Genomic DNA, 19015 nt, shown 5'->3' on the forward strand with positions numbered 1-19015 from the left:
GTATGGCCAGTGACTGATAACACAGCAGCTGCAGGACACTGGTTTGCAGGGGACATAAACAGCTTCGTGTTTTGTTTTGCCAAGGATCTTGTGTTTGGTTGACATTTGTGCACTTTAGTACATCTCCTTTTCTAAAGCTAGGTTAATAATGCTGAAAACTTCTGATCATTTCCACACCTTTTCTGAGCCCTTGCTGAACTCCTGTATGGTGCATCCTTTTTACCCTGCTCTGTGGTGTTTAAATTATAAGCTCTTTACTGTCAGTCTATGGCTTTGAATAGTGCTCAGCCCAGCAGGATGCTGTTCTTGCTTGGCATCTATTTTCTAGCGTAATACAATTGATAACGCGAAGCGTGGAGCTGCTTGATCTCAGAAGAATTGCTCCTCTCTGGGGACTTCAGAACTGGATTTCTAAATCTTTAGGCACAAAACTGGATTTAATCCTGAAATTCTCTCACCTCTCAAATTGCAATGGCATTAAAAGCTTTCCAAGTTCGATATGCTGGACAGAAAATGTGACACTTAGGGGACAAGGCAGCTTTTTGTGTAAATTTTGAGAATCTGTCTTCAAACAGGAGCAACTAAAATATTGGAACAAGTAAGATATGACAAGACCTGGTTGCTTCACAAGCAGTTTAATTTTGACATAATTTGACGTAGTACATGCAGCCTTGTGAAGGGTTTGGCTTGAGTGACCTGTCAGCTGTGACACAGTAACTCTGGAAACCAGGTCAGCTCCCCGAATCCCTTTTTTTGGTGCCGAGCAGACCTTGCTGTGTGTGGCACATTGCAGTTTCTCTTCCAGCTCCTCCGAACGCGGTTTTGCATTCGGGGCTGTGTTAGTTCCCCATGCAGCGCTGCTCCACGTGGGTATATTCCAGCCCGTTCGTGCCTCCCCTGGTACCAGCCCTCACTTCTGTGTGGTCTCCGCTCACGTTCCATTTGCACTGCTTCGGTTTTGATCACTTTCAGAATATTAAGCATGTATGCCGTCAGAATTATGGCTTTTTCATTTTGAAACACTCAAATGTGGTTAGGTTGTGAACTTCTGGCTTAGGTTGTTATCCTGAAGCCTAGTCTGTGACAATTTATTTATAAAGATAAAAATATTTTTATAAGGTAAGCAGGAACAGCAAAGTACTTAGGGAATTCTTCTGCAGAGTATAGGAACAGTACAATAGCAAACCAGTCTAATTACACCTTTGCCACCAGAATCTGCAGTGGTTTTCCATGGCAGTGAAGGGACTTAGAGGCTCGTTAGTGTCGCTTTCCTTACTGCTCGCGAAACACTTGTCATGGTTGCTTTTCTTGGAGACTGAAAATTCAGGTCACACAGAAACAATTTGATATTTGAAGAGCTCCAATTTATTAAGCAGCCGACAGCGTTGGGGTTGAAGGAGAGGTGATTGGTGTGGCCGCGCTCTGCCTCTGCAGCCCGGCCGGGTCCAGGGGCTGCTGCTGGGGAAGGGACGGGTGTCCGGCTTCTGTCAGTTTAAGATGTTAGCCCAAGTAACCCTTTCTTAACCTCGCATGTTAAAACCTGTGAACTTCTGTTTTATTCCCGGGGGAGGTAAATTGTTAAGTCCTCGTGGGCGTTGTGTTTAGCTGAGGAAGGTCAGCCATATGGTGTTGCATCTGCTCTCACTTCGGAAAGGGAACTAATTCTTCATGCGTTTGGTTCTTACTGGTTCTTTGGGTTTAGTTGTTACCATTTAATGCCATGGGAAAATAGAGCTTCCCATGCTGAACTCAGTTCATCTATGATAAAGTGTTCAACATTAGTTAGCATTATTTTTAAAGCCTTACTATAATTAAAGATTGGCTTTTTTGGTGTCTCAGTATGACTGGAAATCGTAGTGTAAATACTGCTACTGAACCATTAGGATTAAGAACAGTCGAATTCTAAAGCTAAAAATAGATTGGCCTTTAAAGTAATAAAAAATAATCACTGATCTTCCCTGTCAAATTATTTTACCATTTCGTGTCCTTTGAAATGCACACTAACTGAATTTCTTGGCAGTAACTTCTTGCCTGTGATAAATAGTGTATTCTAATATTGAACAGCAGAACCACTGCTTTATTCCTGTAGTGTCATGTGAGTGTATTATGCACAGCCATTTCTTAATGGGCGATCTCTATAGACATGTAATTCCTGGGATAATGTGATAATTAAATATCCCTTGCTTATCCCATTAGCCCAGGGCAAACTCGGTCTGCTAGAGGCAGATAAATGCAAAGCTGTTCTGCTGTTCCTGGGCTCCAGTTACTGATATTTTTCTTTTGCTCCTCAGTGCTAACACGTTGTTCCAAGGAATGCGTTTTTTGATGGTGCGCCTTTCCCACCGGGTAATACACCAAATAGTCTCCAGCTCTGGGTTTAAATTATCATGAAATTGCTGAGGACTTCTTGCATTTGAAAGATGGTCTGAAAGGAGGAAGTTTTATTGGCATAGTTTTGAACACATTTCAAACAGATGTAGTTAAACCTATTGAAGATAACTGTGTGGCTCCTCTGTATTTGGGACTGTTTATTTGGTTTAGCTGGCCTGAACAGAGCTAATCAGCTTTAAAGGAAAATAAGCTGATCTTTTTTAATATAGAGATGAATGTCTACATAGCTCTTTGTGTTGGTTAAACTCCATTACCTTTAGTAACATCTAGTAGTATTACATAACATACTAGTAGATATTTCTAATGCTTACCTTCCTGCGTTCATTTTTTCTCTAAGGTTAATCCCTTGTTTCCAGATGAATCTTTCTCAGTGCTCATCTCTGTCTTTCTCAAAGGTTTCTCCCCACCACCATGCCAGCCCTCCTACTTCTGATCTTGCTGGTGTTTCTGGCTGTGGCCCATCCTGCAGCGTCTCCTGAGCTGTGTGTTCCTCCTGGACTCCTGTAGTCATGTGGAGCCCCCCAGCTCCTTCTCTGGGATGACATGTTCTTCCTAAGTTATTGAATCCAGTTGTCACATACACCCATTAGAAGCCCTGACACTGAGATGAGGGGGTGTTTGTTTTTTGTTTCAAAAATAATGAACTAATGTTTCCTTTAGAAGGTTGAGAGTGAATGAAAAACCTTGTTGTTCTGGCTGAAGATAGGTTTCCTTTCCTGGTTTTAATTTTGTCCTAGATCTTGGAGAATGTGTTGGAAAATATATTGGAGAAGTTGTCTTATATCCTTGAGAACACAACCGAGAAATGAAGCAGCTGGAGAGTGGGTAGTTCTGTAAACAGGAGCAGATAAAATGCACTGGGGATGATGCATTTGCTGCAGCAACTGAAATGATGAACACCGAGTCCTGTGTACAACTGCAGGCTGTTGGGAATCTGCCAGAATATTTAGCTTGCTCTGCAAGACTTGTGTAATGGCTTGTTGGTTCTTTTCAGTTTTAAGTATTTCTGTTATGTACTGTGTAAAATGACCAAGCGGTTATTGCAGGGATATACCATCTTTGTTTCCCTGACTGTTACTTATCATATAGGTCTTAAATGAAAACACAGAGAAAGGTTAATAAAATGAAATCTGCCTTGGCTTGCAACTTTGGCCAGTACTGACTGTTCCTTCTGGTCCCCAGGCTTGACAGGGGACCAACGAACTTACCATGGGAAGGAGAATGTGGACTCCAGGCACAATCGAGGGAGAGGAGGGGAGACAACCCGCTTTCACACTGTCAATGTGGCACAGCCTGTCCGCTTTAGCAGTAAGTTGCAGACTGGGAAATCTGGGCCATCTTTGTGATAATTAATTTAGCAATTTAGACTAATTTTTCTTTTAAGGAGAAATTAATATATTTTTCTCCTGCATGGCTTTTTGACCAGTTTTTATTCGTGTGCAGTGCATTTTAAGGTTTTTGTAGATTTATATATGTCCCTTTATATTGCATAGTTTATATAGGAGGCCAATATATTAAAAAGAACTCTATGCCCGTAGTAATCCTACTCTTCTGAAACCAGAGTTGCAATTTTCTGTTATAACTCATTGCAATTACAGAAAACTGGGCCTATGGTTTAAGTGATGGTTTCAGCCTTTAGCAGGGGCGATAGTCTAGCAGAGAGAGCAGTTCACAGCATCACCTTCTTATTTCCTAAAGATCCACTTTGCAGCGATGTCTTTTCAAAGCAAACAACAATTGCCCCAGAACCCCCATGTCGTTAGTGACTGACCGTGGGAGCAGGATTATGTGAATACTGCTGAGACTGTATGTAAAAGTAGGCTGAAAACTTCACAGGAAGTTGGGCGTATTGCTAACCACCTAATGGAAAGAAAGAATCATTAAATTGGCCACCTCTGGTTTTTCCTGCATGCTTCTTGCTGCTTGTTGTGACTTGGATTGATCGAACTGATTGGATTTGTAAAGATGTGCAGGGCAGTATCTTCCACAGTAGATCATCAGTCTGAATTAAAGACTTTAAGGGCTGTCATAGTGCAATGAAACATTACTAGCTGTTGCATCTTTTTAAAGAAATCTTTTAAAAATTTCCTTTATCAAAAGCTGTCATCAAGTAAATCTTCTGTGATCTGTAATGCATGCACCTCCTGCTGGTGAGCTGAAGTATATACAGTATGTTGTGTGTGCATGTCCAAGTGATTATGCATTGCCTTGTCATAAACTGGTGAGGATGCATCATCTTTAAGATCCTAATTTGGGGGGAATGGTTTCCCTTCTATTCTTCATGTTTCCTAGGAAAGTGCCCAACAGGATGGCACCACTATGAGGGCACAGCCAGCTGTTACCGAGTGTATCTGAACGGGGAGAACTACTGGGACGCCGTGCAGACATGTCAGCGGGTGAACGGGTCCCTCGCCACCTTCACTGCGGACCAGGAGCTGAGGTTCATCCTGGCACAGGAGTGGGACTTGGAAGAAAAAACATTTGTGAGGAAGGACCAGCGCAGGTGAGCAGGAAGGACAGAGATCTCGTGTTACATGAAAGGGTTTCTCTGTGAGACAAATACTGTTAGTTCCATTTGCTTAGAAGATGTAATGGTAAAATTAACTTCAGGTTAATTACCCAGTACGAGCATGCTGTTTGACTGGCCATGGCTATCTGTATTTTATGTTTTAATTAACATTAATAGATAGGCTGCATATCAGTAGAGTCTTTTTATATTCAGGCTGTCTCAGCAACGTACTAGTATTCTCGAATTGCAACAGGGAAGATGGATTTTGCAATGACCTACCGCTGCGTCACCTCGTATAGAAATAATATATCTTGAAATTTTTCAATATAATTTTTTTTCCACTAAGTACCGATAGCCACAATAAAGACTGCAAGTTTGAGATAAGAATGAAGTAAGAACCGTTTTGAGTTGTAAGAACTATGTTCCGGTGGCTTTATATATTTCATTCTGTTAGTTCACAACAAACATAATCCCTTTTTTTTTGCCTGCAAGTTTTTTGTCATCTCGTGGGCTGCTGTGGCAGACCAGCAGCAGTGGTTCACTAATAGTGTCTCTCTGTCTCTGCAGAGTTGGGTGGTTTGGTCCAGAACATAAGTTGTGTATGTTTATGAAAGATTTGACTTCTGGATTGTTTTGTGTGGTTTTTGGGTTTGAGATGCTGAAGTGCTGCCATAACAACACAATGAGGTGCTTATTATGAGTAGAAATAAAAGACACAATGAGTTATCATTTGTAAACAGGAAACTGTCAAGTGTTTCCTCTGTTCCTAAACTGAAGTGTCTCTGTACATTGCCAACGTATGGGCAGAAATGTTAGGAAAAAAATCATCAGAATGTTTTGAAAGTTAGTTTTTAGCTATAAAGATATTGGAAGGTTCTGTGTAATTTAATTTGTTAGTATGTTTTTGGCTTGTATGTTTAGAATGTAACTGAATTTTTTTGATAGGTTCTGGGTTGGATATCAGTACGTGATCACCAATAGGAATCACTCTCTAGAAGGGCACTGGGAAGTAGCTTATAAAGGTAGGCTGCTCCAATTATTGCATAGTTAAATGGCCCATGGAAACTGTCTTAAAACTTGAATATTATTTGCAAGAACAACATAACTTCTTTCAGTGATAGTGTTGAAATAGTGTAGGGAAGCTGCTTTGCTTTACAGTACCGAAACAGAAGAGTTTAATACTCGATACACATGCCTTATTTTCAAGTGTAAGAATTTCACAGTATTTCACGTTGATGTTTTGTGGAAAGAACACGTTTTTCAATTTATTTGGGCTTTCTTCTTGATTAAGCCGAGGAAAGGGAAATGACTCCGGTTTCTCATTCTTTTTGGTGAATGCCTAGGTGAGCTGCTGATTCCTGATTCTAGTATTTGCACAGATTAGTGTAGGATATTTGGGGGTTTTAGCTTTTTAATAATTGGTAGCTTTTTATATAGTTAAAAAAGAAGTCTTTAATTTTGCAGAACTACCTAGATTTTTTCATTCTAAAGTACTTCAGTTAGTTTACTTAAACCAAGATAAAATAATCACAGAAATAAATCACAGTTTACATGAAAAACTGAACATTAATCTGATCAGCATCCCTGGCTGAACTATTTCAATTGCAAAACAAGCAGCTCCCTCTGCTGAAAATGCAAAGTTATGGTCTCTGCCTTTTATTTTAAGTAATTCAGCTGAGGGATTAGTTAATCTTGAAGTTGTTATATGGACTCTTATGTGTAGAATTGAATGTCTTAATGCTGTATTGGTTTAGGTAATGGAAAATTTAAAACAAAGGGCTTTTTTTAAGCATCAATCCTGTAAATTCCAGCGTAGCAATTAAAAACTAATTGTTTCCTTCTTATATACGATTTTCAGTAATGGAAAATCTGGAAGGAAAACTTTCCATTTGGTAAAAATATATAATTATAAACAGAGTTTTGTTAAATGGTTGGGTCTTGGAAAATACTTCTTTGACACGTGAGCAGTAGAACCCAGCAGAGCTTTCTACTGACGGTACTTGCTTACTGTGCTACCATGCACAAAAATATTGTTTTCTTTTGTCATTTGAGTGAGCAGAGTTGACTGAATATTCATAGCAAACTGCTTCTTTTTGTGGAGGCAGGAACATTTTCATTAGTTCTTAAAGTACATAAAGATGTTTTTGGACAGCAGGGGAAAGGGAGGGAGGAAAGTCCAACTTTTTCTGCTAATAGGGATTTCTGGGCTGGACAACAGTGTTTATATAGATAGGTTTTCCCTGTGAAACCCAAGGAAAAACAAACAAACCCCAAACACCAACAACATACAAAACCCGAAAAACATTCATTCTCCTTAAAAGGACCTTTATTTGATCTTTGGAAGGTTGACTGTGCTGCCATCTGCTGACAGGTGGTTTACAGCCAGGGTGGTGGTAATGATAGAGAAAACATGATGCCTCTCTTTATCCTAAGTCTTATATGATTTGATGCATGATATAAATTTAAGCCTTCTCAATACCATGTGTTCTTTTGTTTGCAAGCTTTCTATATAATAAAGGGATACCTATATGAAATAAAGTACATAGTAGTACAGGGTAACATTCAGTAGCTTCTGAAATCTTTACTTAAGCTTCGTTGACTTGTAGTGAGGCAGACTTTGAATTCCTAGAATCTGTTTGAAAAGTGATTTAGGGTCTTACAGCTCGGACATTTTAATTCGTTATTGGGAGATGTGGAATGTAAGCCCTCAAAAATGATAGCAGAACTTAGTTGCATTTTAAAAATTTAAGGAAACAAAAATCATACCTAACAGTATGTGAGAAGACTAATATGCTAACTGCAAGAGATGTTAAAAATCAATGCTTAGGCACACAGATTTGGAAAACAGGCTTTGTATAAAATGTGCTGCTGCGCAGGATAGGCGCATGCACATAGGTGTGTGCACATCTTTGTGTGTACGTACATCTTTGGAAGCACTGGTAGGTGCTCGGGGTACCAAGTACAAGATCGCTGTGGGTTCTTGCTCCGCTGGTAGCGAGCGTGACCAAGCTCAGCGCTGTTTGAAGGGGCGTGTGATTGCTGTCAGGTAAACCTCTTGGGACTGTGGAAAGCGGCACTTGTAGAGATATCAGAACATCATCACTCCTCCTGGTACAGAATGGCAAAATTACCCAGTACTCTGCAAACAGCAGCCTCTTCTCTCTGTGAGTCACCTCTTGCGTTCGCCTTCCCCTGGGGGGATGTTGCTAATGGAAGCTAAAGCTGGAGGACAGTAGCCGTGTAGTAGAGTTGGTGTGCATGGAATGAGTGACGTTACAGGGCTTTGCTAAAGCTTTGCATACCCGCAGGCTGCTTATACCAGTGCATCTTTTTCTAGGCTCTTCAGAAGTATTTTTACCCCCTGACCCTATCTTTGGTACGGCTATGTCTGAAAATGAAAACGTCCTTTGTGCCCAGCTTCAGTGTTTCCATTTTCCTACCCTTCGGCACCACGGTTTACACAGCTGGTACGCTGAGAACTGCTATGAGAAATCTTCATTCCTCTGCAAAAGGAGTAAGTTTGGTTTAGTTTAGTGTAAGCTATATTGCATGTCTAAATGTGCTTATAACAAATACAGGGAAATTGGTTAGTTATCCTTTCTACGTTTTGCCCAATTAATTAAAAAAAATGGGGGTGGAGGGAAGTTAAATTTCTGCCTGGTTTAAATAAATAAGAGCATCGTAATGTGTGGTTGTCAGCCACAGTGAAGATTTTCACTAAAAAATTATTATTAAGCAGCTATATCAGCCCCAAAATAAAGTATGCTTGGAAAAAAAGGTTAAAAAAAAAAAAAACAGGCCTTATTAGTAACCATCACTCTTAAATTATTAATTACACGTGAAAATGAGGAAAAACTTATTTTTGCTTTATTTTGAATATTGCAACTTCTGTTGAATTATTTCCAGCTGGTTATTGGAACTGTGAGGGGAAAAAAAAGGCAAGTGGAGCTACTGACTTAAAGTAGGCAAAAAAAGAGCTTTTATTCTGTATCTTGCATGTCTTTACTCCCAAAGGCTTTATAGCAACAGAGGGAAAATACTTCTTGGCAGTATTTTCAGGTGATATTTAAGATACCGGATATAGATGGTGCTGCTTTACAAGAAGAAGTTGTTGAACTTTTACTGCAGTTCTTGAAGTTTTTCTAGTTTGCTTTTTCTTTAAAGCAGGAGAAAGACTTGCAGAATGGCCAGGGAGGAGCAATCAGCCCTTCTTTGCCTGCTTTTGCACCTGAAATATCCACAATTAGGAAGACAGGAGGTTGCCTTGTCTGCCCTGAGATGTATTAAAGTCTTGGAGTCTGGTGTTGAAGGACATGTGTTTGGTCAAAATGATGATCAAAAGATGACCTTTTTGGTCATCTCCTCAGCGTCCCTCTGGTTTGGTCCAGAGAAGATCCAGCTTTTCCTAAGTGCCAGGAGAGACAGAGGGAGCTGCAGCAGGCGTGACAATGATGCTCAGACTTCTCAGACCACTTGCTTCTCTGTGTCTCAGAGAGAATGCCTGAAAGTGTGTCAGTTCCATTAAATACTTAGAGCTCACTGTGTCAGTGTGGAGCAGTAAATCATCCCTGCATGCCTCCAGAATATCCATTATCTTCCCCACTCCTTGGAGATCCCTTTTCAAAGTTGCTTTAATGCAAAGTTGTGACTTCTAACTCACGGTCTGCTTATGTTTACAAGTCGCTTAATGTAACAGAATAAACTGGACTCCTGTCTGGCACGCTCACAGACACCTGGATATTGATGTGTGCTTCTGTTCTAGGCCAGACTTGCGTTGATATCAAAGACAACATTGTCGATGAAGGCTACTACTTCACTCCAAAAGGGAATGATCCCTGTTTGAGCTGCACGTGTCACAACGGTGAAGCTGAGATGTGTGTGGCTGCTTTGTGTGAACGGCCCCAGGGGTGTCAGCAGTATCGCAAAGACCCTAAGGAGTGCTGCAAATTCACGTGTTTAGACCCAGGTAAGAGCTGACTGTTACAGTTTTGTCAAGGAAAATGAGTTCAGTGCTCAATTTGGTTATCTTTGGGTATAACTTTGTTTGAAATGATGCATCCTTTCAATTCATTGACATTGCTGGATACAGCCCCCCTGTGGGGAAAAATCTCAAATCATAGGAAATGAAACACTTCAGACTGTGGCTAGATATAATTAGTCATGCTTGATGCTACTGATAAAGGAGAAGCATCAGCTTATTTTCTCTGTGGAGGTTGGCACTACTGTGGATTTTTAGTAGAGCATCTTGCATTGTTCCTTTGTCATATTTAGTTGTCATGAAAAGAAAGGACTTTTCTCTTGAGCACTAATTAAGCATCTTTTTGTGGACATGAGAATTTATGTGTGAGGAAATTTGCGTGCAGGGATCACGTGGGAAACAAAGTTTATGAATTGTACAGGGTTTTAGTAACAATCCAGACATGTAGCCTTATTGGATTTGGCATCTCAGTGCAGTGTCTTGTTTTGGATCAGTAAAGTCTTTGGTTGACTCTGAACTGTATGTCAGTCACCATTTGGGGATGTAGATTTGGGGAGAGCGGTTATTTTCATGTAAAGAGACTTGTGAAAAGAAATATATATCCTACTTGGAATCTACTGTGAGGATGTTTGGATCCTGGAGCAGATTGCTCGTGGTGTCTCCATCTGTGGGGATGTTCAACACCCGATTGGACTCTGTCCTGGGCAACCAGCTCCGTCTGACGCTGCTCGAGCAGGGGTTGGACTAGATGATCTCGGGACGTCCCTTTCAACCTCAACCATCCTGTGATACTGTTATTACCAGGTATTTTAAAATAACTAATCTTACCTAAGTACACTAAGAAACTGTTGTTCTGAACTCCCATGGAAAACACAGGTCAACTCTTCCCATGGGAGGCTTCTATTTTAGTCTGTTACAAAAGAGCGGTGCTTATTGGCTTCCAAATTTGCAGTCTTTTGTATTTGTCTTAACTACAGAAGTTAATCATTAAAAGCCACTGGCTCCTTCTTCCTGTCATTCACATTTGTTCTGAGGGTTAAGCTTAACAGATGTTCATAACTCGTCTTGCAGGTTGGTCAGTGAAAAAAATGGGCAAAAAGCTAGGACTTTGCCTTCACTTTTTTTATCTTCAGAAGCAGTGTCAGCAAAGCATCATCCAGAAGATGGGATAAGATGACCTGGGATAACCTCATGCCGTGTTTTTTAATCCTTGCTTATTGCTGTGGGTCTTAACTATTTCATGAATACTGATTTGAAGAGTGTATTTTATCACATCCTTTCTGATCCTTAAGCTCTTCTTTCTGTCCTGATGCTAAATAAGACTGTTTCATTACACTCTTGCCTGAAGTGTTCTGGTTTTTTTTTAGTAACTTAGTATTTGAGAGAGGAATCATCAAGCAGTTGTCAAACCTCCTTCGTAATGAACTTACTTCAGCTAGTGATAAACAGCGAAATTTTTAAATTAAGCATTTCAGTTTTCCTTCTGGGTGTTTATAAATGACTATTCCAGATGACAAAATTAATGAATTACTTCCTTTAATCAGCATGTATTTATCTTTGTCCAGTTCTTACATATATCTTCCCTAAGCTCTGTTGCAAAGGAAAGAAAACAGTTTACTAATCAACAGTAACTAAATTAATCACCCAAGGAGAGACTGCAGGGAAATAAATCCTGCTGTTGGGTTGGCAGGTAATCAGCTCTCGCAGTGTGAGTGGGTGAGCGATGATTACAAGTGGATAACGAATATTACTCAAGGACTTGGTAGTGGGGGAATTTTTCAGTGGTAGGAGTAAGCTGAGCAATCACAGCTATACTCCCTTGAAAGATGCTTCTCCTCATTTAGTTGAAGATAAATAGCAGAGGAAAACCTTTCATGTTCTAACGCTGAAACTGAGGTAGTCTGTCTATTGCTGCTCCATGGATGTGGTAGAAAATAATTTTTCTGTGTGGTTCTTGTTTAGACAGACCTGCAACTCTTATTTGTGGAAAGGTAATAAAAGAAATAAAACACTTTGAAAGAGCTGATGGTGCAGAAGCTTTTCTGGTGACTAAACCGGTGCAGTTAACAGAGTATTGCTACTGTACTGGGTGTAAAACAACCTTTCTGAAATAATCCATTTGTATTTACGTGGCTTGGAAGTCTCTGTGATGACTTATCTTGTTCTGTACAAGCTGGGTCTTTGTCTTTTTTTGTAATCTAGGACTTTACTGGACAGTGGTTTATCCAGGCAAACATGTTGACGGCTGGGAGCTCTCGGAGGCTGGGAGCAGGGGGATAGAGGCTCAGGTCATCCCAGAAGGTCCAAGAATTGCAGTTGTACCTGGCCTGAAGAGAATATGTGGAAGTCATGCTTTCTGCATGCAAGGTTTTGTCACACTTGCCTGTGTGGATGTTTCACTTCAGCCACTGTATTTAAGGCAGTTATTAGCACTAATTTTTGATGATCATGGAGTCGGCATTGCCATAAAGCGGAGGAGCAGCCGCGGCAGGTGTGTGGTGTGTTGGTTGGAAGGTGTGTGACCGCAGCGGGTTCAGCTCTGACAGTCAGAGCTGCTGGAAGGTCCGACAGCACCGAGGCTTCGGTACCGCACAGCTGCGTTGGAGAGGTGGTGATATGCGAGCTCTGTGCATAGTGCACTATTAAATGAACCTCTTGTTGCCAAGAATGTGTTATATAATAAATACCAGCCTGTTAGCCATTTACATTAACAATGTATAAATTAGGTGTATTTTTCTGTTACTAGCATTTGTAGCAAGTCAGTACTTACAGTTTTTTCGAGGCTTTTAACTTGCTTTTGTAAGGAATCTTTGATCCAGCTGCTGTTAGTGAAAGGAAAAGCGCTGAGAGCTCCCACAGCCGTGTGGGCGCAGCAGGGACAGGTGCTGGGACCCAGCTGGTTGCTCCGCGAGGTGCGGTGCCCTGCAGCGGCTGGGACAGGGCTCCCGACCTGCGAGCGCTCGCGTCCAGTAGCCATAGGGGACAAGGATGTGCAGCCACTTCGTCTGTTTCTTGTCCACGCCTGACCTGGGTGCGTGTCTCGTTCAGAGCTCTTCAATGGGAGATTAGTGCAAAGAACACAGCGTGGGCATTTTTAGGTAATTTTTTGTTTGTGTAAAGCATCTGTATGTACATGTGCTACTTAAGCATAACCAAGTGTGATTAGCTGAATTCTGAAAAATTAATACCCCTCATATCTGACACTGGTAGAACAGTGATAATTCGCTCGCAACAGTCTTCCAAGTCTGGATCTGGTTAGCAATGGTATCGAGCTCTCAAAGTCCTGAGCTCCTGGGTATGTTTCATGTTCTGCCACTTGCTTTCTATGTGACTCTAGGAAAAATATTTGATTCCTGTTTATCTTAATCTCTTCAGTTCCTGAAAGATGATTATCATGTTGATCCACCTTTTTAAAGTATTTTTAGTTCCTGTCACTTAGTGGCGCTCACCAACGAACCAGTGGTATATGGAGTTCAGCTGACCACATCTTGGTGATCATGACAACGTTTAGAGATTTTGTTGTTGGAAATCTAAAAGTGAAGATGTCCAGAAGTCACACAGAAGAAGGGTTGCCATCCTCTTTAGTGTAACGTCATCAGCCATGCCAGGGAGACAAGCAGCTCTGCAAAATGCCATTAACCTTTCCTTTTGCCCGTTTTCAGGGACCTGAAGCCTTCAGCATTTTGTTCTTTTGCTGATTAAGGTATTTTTAGAAACATTTAGATTTTCTTGCAATAAACAGATAAATCATCTGATGAATCATAATTTTCTTGCGTTTTTGAAATACAGGGAAGTATTAAACCAGGCCATTGAATCTCCACTCTGCATTCATCTCTCTGTTACTGACAAAAGAACATCAAGAAAAATGAGTCTTGAGCAACAGTAACAGGCTTCTTTTATATTTTTTGTCACAGATGGCAACAGTTTGTTTGATTCAATGGCTGGCGGAATGCGTCTGATCGTTAGCTGCATTTCCTCCTTCCTCATCCTCTCTCTGCTGCTTTTCATGGTCCACCGGCTACGCCAGAGGCGAAGAGAGCGCATAGAGTCTTTGATTGGAGCAAATTGTAAGTAGCCTGTATCTGTAAAGAGTCCTTATCTAAGTAGCGTATTTTGCTTCAGAATGAAGAGAGCAGAAGAAATACAAAACTGTGCAAAACATCATCAGAAGTCTGGTTATAGATTCTAGTCAGTGCTGTACCCAAATGTAGCTTTGCACTGGCTGCCTGAACTGGTCATGATTTGTACAAGCTTTGGTTCTCTGAACCACTCCACATTCAGAAAAGAAACTGTTTTATCAATCAATGCTTATCTTGTGCCTCGTGCTTATTACTGACAGATTGATGTGAGTAAAGATGAGAAATTTAATGGTCTCACTTAACTGTGCCTCTGTGTGTGTGTTTTGGTTCCTTGAACTTTTTCAGCTAATAATGGAAAAACATGTTTTGTCTTATGTGGTCCAAATCTGAAATACCTTCTATGTGTGAATGATCTCCTTAGTTTGAAGAGGTTAGATTCCAATTTAGATGCGGTGCAGGACAAACAGTCTAGGAGCTGGTGGGCCTGGGTATCGTGGTGTAACTGCAGTTACTTGTGTAGGTTATGTTGACTTTTTTAGCTCTTCAGGAGACATGACTCCCTTGGGTGTGGAAAGTGGAAAAAGGTGTTGAGACCTGCCTTAAATTGAAGAAAGCATGGGATCAAGTCACTTCTTTTTCTTCTCTTGAAACAGTGCACCATTTTAACTTGGGCCGCAGGATGCCTGGTTTTGATTATGGTCCCGATGGTTTTGGAACTGGCCTTACTCCACTGCATCTTTCAGATGACGGGGAAGGTGGGGCCTTTCACTTCCATGATCCGCCTCCACCCTATACTGCTTACAAGTATCCAGATATTCAACATCCAGATGACCCACCTCCTCCTTATGAAGCTTCTGTCAATCCAGACAGTATCCTTTGTTCCACTCCAGGTATGCAGGCCATAACTTATCTATTTTTTTTTCCTCTTTTTTCATTTTGGCTAGATTTTTTTTTAGCTATAATTGCATGTTTTAGTGATTGTGATGGGAAAATATTTTGTGATAAATTTCCTGTTTCTGTGATGGAAAAGTCTTTTGTTGAAATGTATCAGTAAGCTTGCCTCTTTCCGAAGGTTCTTTGGATCACCTAAATTACAAGTTGAATCCATGCTGCAAGCAGTTTAAGTCTTAGACCATACCTATTTCCAACCCTTAACCTTGGATGGGTTACCTGGTTACCTAATTTCCACTACGCTGATACCTTTTTTGGTGTTTGGAGATAAGTCTGTAGAGATTGGTATTAAAAGTAGAACAAATATCAAGTACAGGAGATTTTGAATAAGATATATCCAGTGTCTTCTCTCCTCCCCACTTCCCCACCCACACTCTCCAAAAATTGACCAAAAATATCACTTTCTAATGATTCACCCAGTGCTCTTCAGTTTTGCAGCTGTGGTATTCACATACTGTAGAAATCATTCCAGTCTGGGATTTTACAGCAGCATATCTCACAAGATAAGTGGGCCTGATTAGTGCAAGTATCTTATTTATATATTGAAGTTTTATTTTCACTGTATAATTTTCCTCTTTTGCAGTGTCATCTCTTTGTGCATTAATGCAAAACCAAGAAAAACTCTGAGCTTCCAGAAATACAGATCGTAAATCTATTTGGGAATGTGAAATGATATACTTCACATTCTAATTCTGCTCTTTTTTTTGTCCTGTGCAGATGGAGTTCTTTCTCAGACTGTGCAAAGCAGTCCTCCGTCACTAGGAAACTGTGATGTATCCCCACAGCTCACCGAGGGATCGCTTCCTCCCTCGGTTGGTCCTTCTCCAGTGGAGCTGGAAGACTCTGCTGACAGCAGCACCTTTCTTGTCCCTCCCGACACACCGCGAAATGACAACGCACCGGCAGAAACTCTCATGGGCAGCCGTCACAGCCACTGTTCTCTCAATACCATTGTATAAAGGAGTAAAAAGCTGACTGCCAGTCAGAAATAGTTTTAGCAACTGTTTGCACAGACAAACACTAATCCGTGGTTTGAACTTCAGAAGGAATCTCCACTTTGTTTTTTGAACACTGCTTTTATGTTCTAGGTTAGGATTGTGCCTCTCGTTTTTTGGCTGTCGTTATTCATTCACTAATTGGTTTGTCTTGTAAATATGGATTGTATAACTGCTCTTTTTTTCCATTGGCAGTGGAAAAGAGTGCAGAGAATCCCTTTGACTTCTAAGGAGGTGAAAAGTATGGGTAGTGTTGTTTATTATTTTTTTTTTCCTTAACCTGAGAGAAAACAAAATCGACACCAGAAAAAAGCTGCTTGGATTTGGCTGGATACCACTGGATACAGGGAACAGACGACGGAAAAGGAGGGCGGGAGCAGTCACCATTCAATCAATTGCTTTCTCTTTTGCTTCAGTGCTACACTTGGACAGAGCAGAGATGACAGAACTGCAGGGGAAGGGGCTGGGGGCCTGTTTTACAGAGCGGGAACACTGAGGAGCTAAAACACTTGCCACCAAGTAAGAGCTACACAGTGTAAAACATTTGCATGTTTTGATCTGCCCTGCTGTTTCAGAACGCCATAGGGGACTGGAGGATGGATGATCTACGCAATAGGTTACAAGTGGGTACTAAGAAAACTGGGATTTGCAATTGCAATTATTTGTTGGTAGCTGCAAAATCTTTTATTGTTGTGTAAACTTCTGGCCCATAAAGAAAATGAGGTCTGTGTAATGCTTGTATCCCTTCAGTAGAATCCTCGTATGTGTTAGGTAGTACTTTAGGGAAGAGACGGGAGCAATTAACGTGGGTGCCGTCTGACTTCACCATATGAAGCCCTTGTTTCTTATAATCCTATAAGGAAGACTGAGGTGTTTTTCTTTGTAGCTTAACTCTTTTATGGTGAGCAGTTGCACAGGACTGGCCTGGATAGAAGACCATTGTTCTTGCTTTTCTTATTGCATGCTATATTTAGCATGTAAGTGTGTTCCCTCACCTCTATTTTGCTTCTTTACAGTTCTACAAATACCATTTAAAACAGTTATCAACATGCACTATACATGATGTTTAATTCTAATTGGACTCTTGTTCCTTATCTGAGTCCCATAAATTGCCAGCCCTATTCTAGGGATTTCCCCTGTGCTCCACAAACCATTTATTCAGGTCCCATGAGGGGTTATAATGAGGTTAGTGTACTTAAATCAATAAAGCAGTTTGCTTCAGTCTGATATGTCATCCTAAATTTCCCCCTCAGATTGAACTCTTTACGTTAATTTACAGATGGCAAGCAGATTCATTTGCTCCCACACTAAAACCAAAGTCAAGCATTGTTGGTTTTGATAATGAGTGCAAAATAATCTTTACAGGTGATTTTAAATTTAAGTTCGGATTTCAGCATACAAATAATTTACCCTTTTCCCCCATCCTCCTTTTGCCTCTGCTTCTCCCTGACTTACTGCAGCAGTCAGCAAATGAGGTGAATTATAAGGAATTTGTAAAGAAAGCTCTTTGTGAGTGTTCTCCTGTTACCTTATGAAGGGTACAAGCCTAGAGGGACAGGAAGAAAACACTGTATGGGGGTGTGTATGTGATCTATTTTTCTAGGAATGATGAGAAATCGTACTTGTATGACAAATCCTAACCCACGGTTGTGGTTTCCCAGTGCAGCTGACTCTTTCCCCATTGAAAATGCTGCTACTTTCTATTCTGTGTCTTGCCTATAGGCTTATACTGTACGTGGGGATTGGTCTTGACAATTCAACTCCTTTTGTACAGAAAACTGAATTTCGTTATTGAGATCCTATCTGGTGTTTTGACATCCAGATACTTGCTAACAATCTTGAATCCATCGGAGAGTGTGAATCACGGTTCTGGGCCGCACTGCTGGCACACGAGTGGGAGGAATTGCTGCTAGGAAGCCTCTCCGCCTGGAGCCGAACCGCCGCCGCGTCCTGCTCCCGCTCCGGCCGCAGCGGTACCGGCACAGAGGAGCCATTCTCCACCCCGCAGGAGCTCCCACCGGCTCCTCCTGCGAGTTCGAGTCCTGGTCTCGTGAAGTGGATGGATAGCAGTAGTCAGAACCACACGTACAAGTGATTGAGCGTTTCTGAAGTATGAAAATAAAGCGGGTTTTGTGCATTTTTGAGCACACTCATACGTTTTATACATTGTATGTACTGATTTTTCTTTAGTTTTATAGGTACGAATGTGTGTGCGTGTGTGTTTCTGGATGGCGAGATATAAATATATATATATATATATACACATACAGTAGACGGTAACCCTTGTGCTGCGTCCAGCTAGGTGCAGCTAAGCACTGGGATATAAACTAGGCTCTTAGAGTTAATACTTCTGTCAAGCTGGCTACACCCTGGTGTAGGACAGGCTGTGATACTGTACACTTCAGTAGGACGTGAAGTCTATGCTACTACAATGTGTTCCTGAAAAATATTTTGGTAGCAGTGCAAAATAGAAAACTTCAAATTTCTTTTGAAGGCAGATGGAATATTTGTTCTTTGTAGTATCCTAGCGCAATAACAAAAGGCCTTTTGGCTCGCTTTAGTCTCTGAAGCTGTGTTTTGTGGCTGAGGTGACCAGGTACCTTACCTCACACTTCTAACACTGCGGGGAGCTGTTTGGTATTTTGGTTTTTATTTTACTTTTGGTTCTGTGGTGAATTTTATTGGAAAATAAGCTCTGTTACAACTGCCCCTGGTTGTAGCTATTCCAAATGGAAGCTTCTTTGTAGAAGCCTCTGTGTGATATTTTCTCCATTGCTTCTGAGCCTTGCCCACATGTATACTGGTGTGGAGGCTGCTATTTTTCTCTCTTTCCCCCATCCTCCTTCATCTTGACTGTAAACAAGGGAAATTTTGCCTTGAACAGAGCAGCTCACTAGATACAGCTCATTTACGCCTCTTGGTGAGCTTCTAATTTGGCAATAAAATTGACATTTTTTCCCTTTGTCATGTAGCTTTTTCACACTGAGTACTTTCTCTTCAGTAAGAGCCTTTGTAGCAGAAAACATCACAACTACTCAGACTTCTGGACCAACTGGGGAAGAGTTTTCTTGACAGCAGTTGACTCCCCAGCAAACCTTGCTTGCCCTTGGCA

General features: G+C 41.1%; 1 protein-coding gene across 2 annotated transcripts in view; it reads left to right on the forward strand.

Moving 5' to 3' along the window:
• The window catches only part of DGCR2 (DiGeorge syndrome critical region gene 2), a 40359-nt gene extending 22294 nt beyond the window's left edge, over positions 1 to 18065 (forward strand). Inside the window, exons 3-10 of one of the 2 annotated variants that reach the window (XM_065033115.1) lie at positions 3574 to 3699; positions 4675 to 4894; positions 5846 to 5922; positions 8238 to 8414; positions 9663 to 9866; positions 13793 to 13945; positions 14611 to 14847; positions 15626 to 18065. In XM_065033115.1, coding sequence (XP_064889187.1) covers positions 3574 to 3699; positions 4675 to 4894; positions 5846 to 5922; positions 8238 to 8414; positions 9663 to 9866; positions 13793 to 13945; positions 14611 to 14847; positions 15626 to 15867 — 1436 coding nt within the window. In that variant the 3' untranslated portion in view covers positions 15868 to 18065. The remainder of the gene's footprint in view (positions 1 to 3573; positions 3700 to 4674; positions 4895 to 5845; positions 5923 to 8237; positions 8415 to 9662; positions 9867 to 13792; positions 13946 to 14610; positions 14848 to 15625) is intronic. The other variant, XM_065033116.1, reaches the window with a different exon arrangement.
• Positions 18066 to 19015: the final 950 nt, after the last annotated feature.

This window comes from Columba livia, chromosome 17, assembly GCF_036013475.1.
Source record: "Columba livia isolate bColLiv1 breed racing homer chromosome 17, bColLiv1.pat.W.v2, whole genome shotgun sequence".
Lineage (NCBI taxonomy): Eukaryota > Metazoa > Chordata > Aves > Columbiformes > Columbidae > Columba > Columba livia.